General features: G+C 38.4%; 1 protein-coding gene across 9 annotated transcripts in view; it reads right to left on the bottom strand.

Annotated features, from left to right (window-relative positions):
* The window catches only part of IDE (insulin degrading enzyme), a 118,795-nt gene that overhangs the window by 52,433 nt on the left and 54,211 nt on the right, over nucleotides 1-12,151 (bottom strand). For 7 of the 9 annotated variants that reach the window (XR_013397679.1, NM_001258074.1, XM_077945047.1 and 4 more), the window contains 7 exon segments: nucleotides 10,621-10,743; nucleotides 6,013-6,125; nucleotides 4,704-4,866; nucleotides 4,097-4,189; nucleotides 3,559-3,650; nucleotides 2,413-2,493; nucleotides 776-879 (listed from right to left, as the gene is read on the bottom strand). Coding sequence is in view for 8 of the 9 variants with exons in the window: in NM_001258074.1 (NP_001245003.1) it covers nucleotides 776-879; nucleotides 2,413-2,493; nucleotides 3,559-3,650; nucleotides 4,097-4,189; nucleotides 4,704-4,866; nucleotides 6,013-6,125; nucleotides 10,621-10,743 (769 nt within the window). In the remaining variant the exon portion in view is untranslated. 9 annotated transcript variants of the gene reach the window in all.

The raw sequence follows: 12,151 nt of genomic DNA on the forward strand, positions 1-12,151 counted from the left end.
ATTTCGTGGTTAACCACTGGTCAATCAGGAGGATTCTGAGATTGTAATCTTTACTGTGCCTTAAGTAAAAGAGGGTGTCTTCACTTGCTTATATGAGCCAGATAGGTGGGCTGATACTTTGGCAGTTTGAGTTAGAATAAAGTCAGGTTAAGACAGGTTATTATTCTATTTTATTTATGATAATAACAGTATATTTGTTTTTTACAATGTCCTCATCTTTTGGAAATATTGCCTCAAAATAATCTAGGGTGGAAGGAGGATGACTGAAGAGGGATGGATAAAAAAGACTGGCCATGTATCAGTGGTTGAAGCTTGGTGTTGCTTCATTATACTATTCTCTACTTTTATAATCATGCTTGATAAAATGTTTAAAAGCATTTTATTCAGGCCGGGCGCGGTGGCTCAAGCCTGTAATCCCAGCACTTTGGGAGGCCGAGACGGGCGGATCACAAGGTCAGGAGATCGAGACCATCCTGGCTAACACGGCGAAACCCCATCTCTACTAAAAACACAAAAAATTAGCCGGGCGAGGTGGCGGCGCCTGTGGTCCCAGCTACTCGGGAGGCTGAGGCAGGAGAATGGCGGGAACCCGGGAGGCGGAGCTTGCAGTGACCTGAGATCTGGCCACTGCACTCCAGCCTGGGCGACAGAGCGAGACTCCGTCTCAAAAAAAAAAAAAAAAAAAAAGCATTTTATTCAAAATTTCAAATTTTTTCAGATTCTAATCACTATTGAAACTTTAGTGTATAATAGTAAAATCTGTATGGTGACTCACCTGACATTTTCTGGTCTGAGTTTATCGAGAACCATCTCTATTAAGTCAGGTCTAAATTCTTCCAGTAAATATTCCGCTGTGAGTACTTCTTCTAGGGGATAATACTTTTAAAAAGGAAAATATAAATAAATACACATAGCTACTACATAGTTTATTAAAGCAGATATGTAACACATTAAATTCACTACTGTACACCCTTTCTCCCTTCAATTAAATTTTACTCCATTGGAAAAATTTTCTGTGGCCCTAAATCGTTTTCTCTTTCCTACCACATTGTTAAGCAGTTTCATATTGTTTGATGATTCTGCCAAATATACTGTTAATCTCCAAACATACTTCCATTATAGAGAGCAAAATCACATTTCTTTCACGGAAAACCATGAATATTTCTGGTCAAAAATTGAGTACTTCTTAATGAAGAAAATTCGGTAATAAAATGCTGACACCTACAGCATTTTTTAATATAAAGTACACACATTTTTATGAACAGAATTTCCTAAATTTCTATGAAACATACTAGACAAACATTTGGGAAACTGTTGTGGGAAAAAAATGGCTTATATTTTTGACCAGTGTAGAAAAACAATGCAGAAGATGCTTTTTGGTAAGAGCAACTTCCAATATTGGTAAGAGCAGCTTCCACACTGACTGATTCATTCATCCAATAAATATTTAATGAACATCTACTCTGTGCCAGGCACTGTTCCACACACTATGGATAAAACAGTAGGTAAGACACATGAAATCCTTTGTCCTCCAAGAAGTGCACAGACATTGTAATTGGGAGGGAGGCAGACAATAAACAAATATTGTAATTTTAGTGAGAGGTGCTATGAAAACAATAAAAAAGGGGGAGGGGCATTATTTTAGATTGGGAAGTCAGAGAAGGTCTGAGGAGAAGAAATCTGAGGGGAGACTCAAATGATAAGAATCTAGCCTGGCAAAGATCAGATAGAAAAGTGTTTCATGTAGAGAAAATAGCAATGGGGGAGGAATAAACTTAATGTCTGAAAATTAGAGAGCCAGTACAGTTGGAGTGGAATGCAAATGGGAGAGATGGGCTGGACAGTGGTATAGAAGATGGCCAGATAGGCTGGGACCACATCACTTTGTAGGCCAAGGAAAATTTTGCATTTTATGCCAACTCTGTTGGGAAACCACTGAAGGAATTTAGACAGAGGAGTGAAACATTCAGATTTTAGTTTTCAAAAGATCACGAGGCTGGAAAAATAAACTACAATGGGGACCAAGAGGAAAATACGGATCCCAGGTAAAAGACTATCATGGTAGCCCAACCAAGAAATCATGATAGCTCAGACTAGGATGGTAGCAATGGAAATTAAAAAAAAGTAAACAATCAATAGCTTTCACATAAGTAGCACTTGACATGCTGCAGAACTGAAATATATTTAAAGTCAATAAGCAAAATGCATATTTAACAAAAATATTACAGAAAATAAATTTCAGGATGAAAATTAAGATTTTAAACATATCCTGACATCAACATTTGCCCTGTTGCTACAAAGTTTAAAGTTTTATACCTCAGCTTCAATAATTCACTTATTACTGAAAATAATATATACAAGATTGCTGAAATACTCTACACAGCAATGTATACAGTAAAATAACAAACTTACATGCAATATTCCTGCAATCTTAGATGTATAGCCCCGTGGCCTCTCTTTGTCTTTAAACCTAAAAGCAACAGCATTCAAGTCCTAAAACAGAAAATTAATCCAATTAGATATGTCCACCCTTATTCAGAAACATTTTTTTTTTAAGTGTTTGGCTTGCACTATAAGCTTGCTACTCCATAAATACTCCATAAATACTTTATCCACTTTCTGAAAAAATGGCTATGCTTGATTTAGAAATGTATAGGGTATTTAAAAAATTTCTTAATGTGTATAAAATTTAATCCATCAACCTAGGCTTAAAACCAAAAACAAAATAGGTAAACAATTTTCAATGAAAATAACAAATACAGGATATGGCTCTATAGCCCAAGTTGTTGAAACTAGTAGCCAAAGAATTTAGAAAAACTGTGTGAAAGAACCTTGTGAGATCCAACAATTCAACCATAGATGATTTTGGTGACTCATTCAGAGAACAGCACTCAGATTAGGAGTTATTGTCATAATTTTTGGAAGCAGAAATTATATCTTTAAACTTTTATCTAGTTAAAAAGGATGTTTCTCATTCTAAAATACATTTGAGAATCTCGATAGGCTTTAAAGCATATTTTTAAAAACCCATTTTAAAAAAGCTTTTAAAAATTTGAAAGACAAACACCATTTGTTTTATGCAAAAAAAAAAAAAAAAAAAAAAGCCGGGCTCTTCCCATACATACAATAATAAAATCACTTTTAATAACACAATCATACATAAACAATTCATTACTTCTTTGAGAGTTTGCTACAGATTTAAAGATCTGAAAATGACAGAGCTCATGCAGCTTTAGGCAGGGAGTAACATAATCCCTGACAGATTCTAGCTCAAGAAACTGCTGATTTTCTTCTGAGCGATGGAAAAGCATTTGATTTCTTCTCTTTTCCATCCTAAAAAGGGCTACATGATGCCTTTCCCCTTAGTTGTGCCCCAAGTAGCAAATCAGACTAGTACAACTAAGCCTTAACTAATACTATTATACATTGCAAAATTTTAGAGTTCAATTAGGAAAAAAACTTTAAAAGTTTAACTGGGCCTTAAATTTAAATTAATTCACATGTATTTGTTCTTGAAAAATAGATTCCTTAAGAAAAGTTTTGGTGAAACAAAAGTACCTTGCACTCTTGGAAAACCCATTCTTGAGGTCCTTCTGCACGTAACTTCTGAATGTATTGAAACATGTGCAAAATTATATCTTCAACATGTACTGGAAAAAAGGGGCACACTTAAAAACCATTCAGTCCTTGAATCCTTCAAAGCAGTGAGCTCAGTCCTAAGGTAAAGTCAGGTAAGTGGAAGATGGTCCCTCTTAGAAAATGCAGTCCTCATCTCCCTGAGACTGGTTTTAGGTGTCCCACACACATTGCCCTCTGGGCTCAGGGATATGTGACAGAAAGGGTGTTGGGGCAGTAAACGAGCAAATAAAAAGCCAAGTCCACATTTAACAAGTGCAACATAATGATCAGTTGTTAAGGGGGGAAGAATCATCCATGAAACAAAGGCCAAGTTACATATGAAAAATACAATGGATAAGTTGTATGAATTAAAGTGTTATAGCTTTCAACATAAAACAGATCCACAGCAAGAAGAAGTTAAAAAACATCATAGAAAGTAAATTTTCATTCAAAAGTAAAAAGGTGAATCAATACTTACATAATCCTTCCTCGGTCAAGTCCACATTAATGATAAAAAACATAAAACCTCGGGCTCCTTCCTTCTGGCCACCAACAAGAGTATTAACCCAGCCTGCAACATTCAAAGGAAATCAACATGATTGATTGCATATGTGGCTTTTTTGAAGCTAAGAAAAATTTTTAAAATTCATATTGTATATTCCTAAGACATGAGAATGAACCTCTTGCAAAAAAGATGGAGGAAAAAAAATCAGTTCAGAAAAGCAGTTTCAGATGGTGCAGAAGTGGGGGCTTTCCTGAAGATTCCTCACATCAATTCCCAGTCAAGAGTAGACTACTGGCTGGGCGCGGTGGCTCATGTCTGTAATCCCAGCACTTTGGGAGGCCAAGCTTGAGACCAGGAGTTTGAGACTAGCCTGGGCAAAATGGTGAAACCCCATCTCTATCTAAAAAAGAAAAAAAAAAAAAAAAAAAGACAACAGCATGCCAACAACCACCATCTCACTCACTAACCCCAAATGGTCACATCTAAGAATGTTCATTCACAGGACAATATTCAGGAGAAAATGAGAGCCAGAGTGAAAAGATGTGGTGGACACTCAGAAGCTGCTGCCCAGGAGACTTACCCTTTGATTTAAGTTCTGATAACAGACTTCCAGGACCTTCATGCCCAATGAGATGACCAAGATAATGACCAGGATTTGATTTGTAGTATTTCTGAAGGTCAGGTATGGGAAATGTCACATAGAGATTCCTAATATCTTTAATGGGAACTATTTTGTAAAGTTGCTGGAGAAAACAAATCACAGAGATTAGCTATATACAACTCCTACTGAAGAAAATATTTCTAAACTATGAAGAACGATTTTCATGGAAGAATACCAAATTTAAGAGCAAATCAATTGCCACAGAAAATGATACACTGACCACAAATAAATGACTCAGCACTCTCCTAGTGGAATTTCATTACAGTCGGTACATAGTCCATGTTTGACCCCCTGAACCATGCAGCTAAATATTAATGGTTTTGAATGCTTATCTTCAGGTACAGGGTAACAGCTTCAACAGTTATTAAGACTACAGCTACCAAAACTACTTTTAGCATGTAAAGACCAGAACATATTGATATGTTTTTGGTGATTCATGATCCTAATAAATGTGAGATTGATTTTATTATCCTGACAAATATTTAAAACCACATGGGGGCTGGGTGCGGTGGCTCACACCTATAATCCCTGCACTTTGGGAGGCCAAGGGAGACAGATCACCTGAGGTCAGGAGTTCGACCTCAGCCTGGCCAACATGGTGAAACCCCATCTCTATTAAAAATACAAAAATTAGCCGGGCACGGTGGCATGCACCTATAGTTTCAGCTACTCAGGGGGCTGAGGCAGAAGAATTGCTTGAACCTGGGAAGCAGAGGTTGCAGGGAGCCAAGATCGTACCGCTGCACTCCAGCCTGGGCAACAGAGCGTAACTCCTTGTCAAAAAAAACAAAAACAGAAACAAACAAACAAAAAAACTACATAGGGGCTGGGTGCAGTGGCTCATGCCTGTAATTCCAGCATTTTGGGAGGCTGAGACAGGTGGGTCACTTGAGATCAGGAGTTCAAGATCAGTCAAGGCAACACGGTGAAGCCCTGTCTCCATTAAAAATACAAAAATTAGCCAGGTGTGGCAGTGTGTGCTTGTAGTCCCAACTACTCAGAAGGCTGAGGTGGGAGGATCAACTGAGCCAGGGAGGTTAAGGCTTCAGTGAGCCATGATCGCACCACTGCACTCCAGCCTGGGTGACAATGCAAAACTCTGTTTCAAAAAAAAAAAAAAAAACATAAATAATGAAATCTCCAAAAATTTTCACCTGGTCTATGGTAAACTAGGTATATATTATGTCCACAAATTAAGAACACAAAATACCAAAATTTATGCACTTACTTTAAGATGTTCTTCTTGGAAAGGGTGTTCAGGAAATTCTGGCAGTGGGACACTTTTGTTCTCTACTTCAGAAAATAACTTTACCACCAGATTAGTCAAGTCATCTAAAGATTCTACAAGAAAACAGACAAGGAAAACAGAACTTAAGCGAATCGTAACATACAAAAGGGAGAGCTTAAAATCTTAGGATCTCCTGAAAAGTCTCAGTACCGCTGAAAGGAAAATGTGAAAATGATTACACCTCACACCTATCTCCATTTTAAAAAATTATTCACATTTAAAATATTATCCACAATATTATTTCACAAGTATAATAAAATTAAAACAAATATTAGAAACAATAATTAATTGCATTTGGAAAAATGACTATGATTATCAACAGGCATATATACTGAACTACTAGCAGAGTATAACATTCACCTTATACATAGATAGAGAATTGCCTTCTATGGTATAAAATTATCTTTTGTGCCTTTAAATGTGAGCATTTGCATATTATTTATAAAATACGCCTATTTTTACTTCAATTTTTTGACATGTATGAAGGACTCCAAAATGCACATGTTATATATGTGTGTGTATATATATGTGATATTAGCAAAATTCTACTTTTGGAAGTATAACAAGAAATGAGTTAGGTCTTTGAGAAGAGGGCACAGCAGTCATAGGATGGAATAAAGAACAGCTTGCTTTTTATTTTATACCTTTCTGTGTGGAATTAAATTTTTTCCATTTGTACAAATTACTATTATCCTAAAAAGAAAGGAGTATTTAAAAAACCTATCTTTTTTTTTTTTTTGAGGCAAGGTCTTGCTCTGTTGCACAGGCTGGAGTGCAGTGGCACGATGCCAGCTAACTGCAACCTCCGCCTCCCAGGTTCAAGTGATTCTCATGCCTCAGCCTCCCCAGTAGCTGGGATTACAGGTGTGCGCCACCATGCCCTGTTAGTTTTTTGTATTTTTAATAGAGACAGGGTTTCATCATGTTGCCCAGGCTGGTCTCAAACTCCTGAGCTCAAGTGATCTGGCAACCTCAGCCTCCTGAGGTGCTGGAATTACAGATGTGAGCCACCGTGTCCGGCCAAAACCTATCTTTTTATAAACAAGATAACCTCTCATCTTGATTATGTCTCCTCAAAAACAGGTTATTTATAAATGGTATAAACATTCATAACCTGTTACTATCAGTAAGCATTTGAATCAAATAAGAATCTTGCCTTGATATTCTATGACCCATTTGGAACTTTTCCATGAATTCTCGGGAGTACTAAATGACTATCTGAGAGCTGCCTTTATATGGTGTAAAATTCTCTACTGTGCCTTTAAGTGTAGGCATTTGCATTTGATTTATAAAATACACCTACTTTTGCCTCAATTTTTTGACATGTATGATGGACTCCAAAATGTCCAGAGCCAAATACAAGGCAGACCAGTGGCTGCTTGTCACATGACAAGTGAATTTAGGAATGCAGAGGGAACACTGTAGCAAGAGATGTCAGAGACATCTTTTGGCAGATGGGACATATGACTTGAAACAAGGTGAGCAGTCAATAAAGGTTTGTGGGCCTGCAGTGCTGGTGACAGCAACATCCTGAGCAAGGTTCTACCAGGTGAATCTTTCTTCTTGCATATTTCTACCCTAAAAGCATAAATTCACAGTGTCACTTTTTAAAGATAAGGGAGCTAAACACTACAGCACAGTCTATCTATCCCACTAAACTGTGGGCTCCATAGAGACCACTGACCTTCATATCATCAAGGTTTGGAAACCTCAGTGTCTGCACTTGATGATTACCTATGTGGCAAGTGTTCAGACAGTTAGTGCTGCCACAGCTAGAGAAACAGCTCCAGGCAAGAACAGAAAAACTTCTTTGTACCCTTGTGACAGAGATCCTTCCACATGGTTACTCCTCCTCTCTCCTCCAGCCAAAAGAAGGAGTGGATTATTTTTGAATCCTCTAAGAGATCCAGTTTCCTCCTCATGCCTCTGTACTGTAAAGACCTCTCTCTCGGGTTCAGCACAGGAAGTCAGTCACAATGGGAGAGTGATGTGTATGGATCAGGGAACTGAGACACTTTATTTTTTACATACTTATTCTGTCATTTCCACTAAACCAAGAACATTCTGAGGACAGGGCTCAGGTTTGATTCATCTATTGCCATTGTCACTTGCCCATTAAATGCTTACTAAAATCATGTGTTTAATCTCAAATACAACATAGATTTAAATAAACAAACAAGCAAAAAAAAAACAGTTTAGGCACCTACCTATTCCCAGGACTGGGTTGTAAACAGCAAGTGATATTTTAACATTCTAAACCCACCTACCTGAAGCAAGCACACAGCATTACAGAGTATGCTTTTTTTAATTGTCCTCTCTCCCTGAACCCATTTTACACCCTGGTTCTTGCTACCAACTTAAAAAAATAGTTTACTTTCTAACTATAAAAGTCACATTTGCCAACAGTAGAAAACTTAGAAACAAAAGCTAAATTATGGTAACAAAAGTTACCATAATTTCATGATTATAAAGATGCTAGAGTGGCTACTACCATTTATGGAGCATTTGCTATGTGCCATACACCATGCTAAACAGTTTTTATTATTTCATTTAAACCTCACAACAGGTACAAGGTACCACCCACCACTTCACAAATGTGAAAACTGAAGTTTGAAAAACTGAAGTAAGTTTGTTAGCTCACAGCCACACAGCTAAGCAAGCGGTATATTTGGAATGAAAAGCCAGGTTGTTGGACTGTGAAATGTGAGTTCTTAACTACTATACAACATTATCAAATTTCTAGTACATGCTTTTCCATTTTGTCTTTTACCTACACCATATATGGTATATTAGAGTTTTTAGTGTTTTGTTGTTGTTTGTTTTTTGAGACAGAGTCTCACTCTGTTGCCCAAGCTGGAGTGCAGTGGCACAATCTTGGCTCACTGCAGCAGCCTCCACCTCCCAGGTTCAAGCGATTCTCCTGCTTTAGCCTCCCAAGTAACTGGGATTACGAGTGCCTGCCACCATGCCTGGTTAAGTTTTATATTTTTAGTAGAGATGGGGTTTCGCCATGTTGGCCAGACTGGTCTCAAACTCCTGACCACAAGTGATCCACCTGCCTCGGCCTTCCAAAGTGCTGGAAATACAGGTGTGGGCCACTGTGCCTGGCCCCTATTAGAGTTTTAAAAAATTTGGGGGGAGGGATATGTCTTAGAATTTTTAATAAATCCCCAAATGGGACCATATAGCACGTTTTTGTAAACAGCTTTTGTTTTCTCTTTAATATATTAAGAACATTAAAAAATATACAATATATTCTTATATATAATATACATGTATTAATTAAAAATGTTTTATATTTATATATGCATATATAAGAATATATATTCATATATATGAGAATATATTAAGAATATCTTCCCATGATATTAAAATGCTGTCATAAAACTGTTTATTCGTTCAATATACATTTACCTATGATGTGCCAAGCACGAAGCACAAGCCCAGGTACTAAGGATAAAGCAGTGAACAAAACAGTTTCTACTCTCAAGTAATTTACATTTTGGTAGGGTGGACAACAAAAACACACAAACATTTAATACCTGAAGTATTAATAAATACTATAAAGAAAAAGCAAGATGGAAAGCAGAATAAGAAATGCTATTTTTCTATAAGATATTCTATTTTACAATTATAAAATCAGTATTTAGAAAATTTCCTATTAACATTTAGATTGCTAAATTTTTACTAATATATACTATACTGACAGAAACATCTTTTTATATCTCCTATTTGAACTCTGATTATTTCCTGAGATTGCATTTTTAAAAGTAAAAATGCATATTTACTTTTAAGACTGATATTGTTAAACTGCCCTCCAGAAAGACTAAAGCAACTGATACCACCATTACCAAAACAAAAAAGCAACACCATCTGCAGTGGGTATTACTTAAAAACAGCAGGAAACAATGTTAGTAGTTAATTTGCATTTTAAAAATCAAACCGTTGTTTACATTCCGAACAGTCTCCCAAGTTTACCATCATCTGTTTTTGTTTTTTTTTTCCCCAGTTTTCTGAATTGTTATAAGGTCAAATCTGCCAATCTTTGTCCTTTTTGTGTGTGTGTGTGTTTTTTTTTAACATGGGATCTCTCTCTGCCACCCAGGCTGGAGTGCAGTGGTGTGGTGATCACAGCCCACTACAGCCTTTAACTCCTGGGCTCAAGGGATCTTCCTCCTTCAGCCTCCCTAGCAGCTAGGACTATAGGTGCAGACTACCACATCCCGCTAATTTAGAAAAAATTTTTTTTGGTAGAGACAGGATCTTACTATGGTGCTCAGGCTGGGCTTGCCTTGCTTTTATATGCTTAGAGCACCTATTACTGTAGTAATTTGTATTTTTTTCAGATCTCCACTTAAACTTCTTTGGGGAACACAATGATTTAAACATAAAAATCCCCACCTACCTATTCTCTAACAAGTAGATCATTTTCAAAGGACTCTGAGCAAATAAGCACCTCTATCTTATATCCATCTTCTAATACTGTGAAAAAGCCAACATGAAAAACTTACATTATCCAACTCTATAAAAAATTGTAAGGGTTCTTACCTCGACCTAAAACACAAACAGCCATTAAGTTGGATGAATAGTAAGTAGAATGGAATTTCAGTAGCTCTTGTCTTACATCAATGCCTTCTTGGTTTGGTCTAGTCTCCAGAGTATATTTGTTACCTGGAAGGGAAGAACAAGGCATTTTTTAGAAAAAGCAAAATATATGGACTTTTAAAGTTTTGTAATTATCACTGCTATTCCTTAAGATGAACTTTAAAAATAGAGTTCTAATACACATAATAACTCAAATTTATTTGAATGTTATGTGAATAAACAGGTAACAGTACAAACCAGCAACGTTTTAAACTATAGTCTACGGAATTAAAAGTGTCTTTTTTTTTTGAGAGGAAGTCTTGCTTTGTGGCTCAGGCTGGAGTGCAGTGGCGCGATCTCGGCTCACTGCAAGCTCCGCCTCCTGGATTCTCGCCATTCTCCTGCCTCAGCCTCCTGAGTAGCTGGGACTACAGGCACCCGCCACCACGCCCGGCTAAAGCAGAGACAGGTTTCACTGTGTTAGCCAGGATGATCTCGATCTCCTGACCTCGTGATCCGCCTGTCTCGGCCTCCCAAAGTGTTGGGATTACAGTTGTGAGCCACTGTGCCCAGCCTTTTTTTTTTTTGAGACAGAATTTCGCCTTTGTTGCCCAGGCTGGAGTGCAATGGCGCGATCTCGGCTCACCCCAACCTCCACCTCCCAGGTTCAAGTGATTCTCCTGCCTCAGCCTCTCTAGTAGCAAGGATTACAGGCATGGGGCACAACACCTGTCTAATTTTGTATTTTTAGTAGAGACGGGGTTTCTCCATGTTGGTCAGGCTGGTCTTGAACTCCCGACCTCAGGTGATCCGCCTGCCTCGGCCTCCCAAAGTGCTGAGATTGCAGGCCTGAGCCACCAAGCCCGGCCTAAAAGTGTCTTATAAAAATTATACTTTTGGCCAGACTTGGTGGCTCAAGCCTGTAATCCCAGCACTTTGGGAGGCCGAGATGGGTGGATCACGAGGTCAGGAGATCAAGACCATCCTGGCTAACACGGTGAAACCCCGTCTCTACTAAAAAATACAAAAAACTAGCCGGGCGAGGTGGCAGGTGCCAGTAGTCCCAGCGACTCGGGAGGCTGAGGCAGGAGAATGGCGTAAACCCGGGAGGCGGAGCTTGCAGTGAGCTGAGATTCGGCCACTGCACTCCAGCCTGGGCGAGAGCCAGACTCCGTCTCAAAAAAAAAAAAAATTACACATTTGGCCAGGTGTGGTGGCTCACGCCTATAATCCAAGCACTTTGGGAGGCTGAGGCGGGTGGATCGCCTGAGGTCGGGAGTTCAAGACCAGCCTGACCAACATGGAGAAACCCCGTCTCTAATAAAAATACAAAATTAGCCAGGTGTGGTGGTGCATGCCTGTAATCCCAGCTACTTGGGAGGTTGAGGCGGGATAATCACTTGAACCCGGGAGGCAGAAGTTGCAGTGAGCTGAGATCGCACGGAGCTGGGATCGCACCATTGCACTCCAGCCTGGGCAACAAGAGGGAAACTCC

Source organism: Macaca mulatta, chromosome 9 (genome assembly GCF_049350105.2).
Source record: "Macaca mulatta isolate MMU2019108-1 chromosome 9, T2T-MMU8v2.0, whole genome shotgun sequence".
NCBI classification, from domain to species: domain Eukaryota; kingdom Metazoa; phylum Chordata; class Mammalia; order Primates; family Cercopithecidae; genus Macaca; species Macaca mulatta.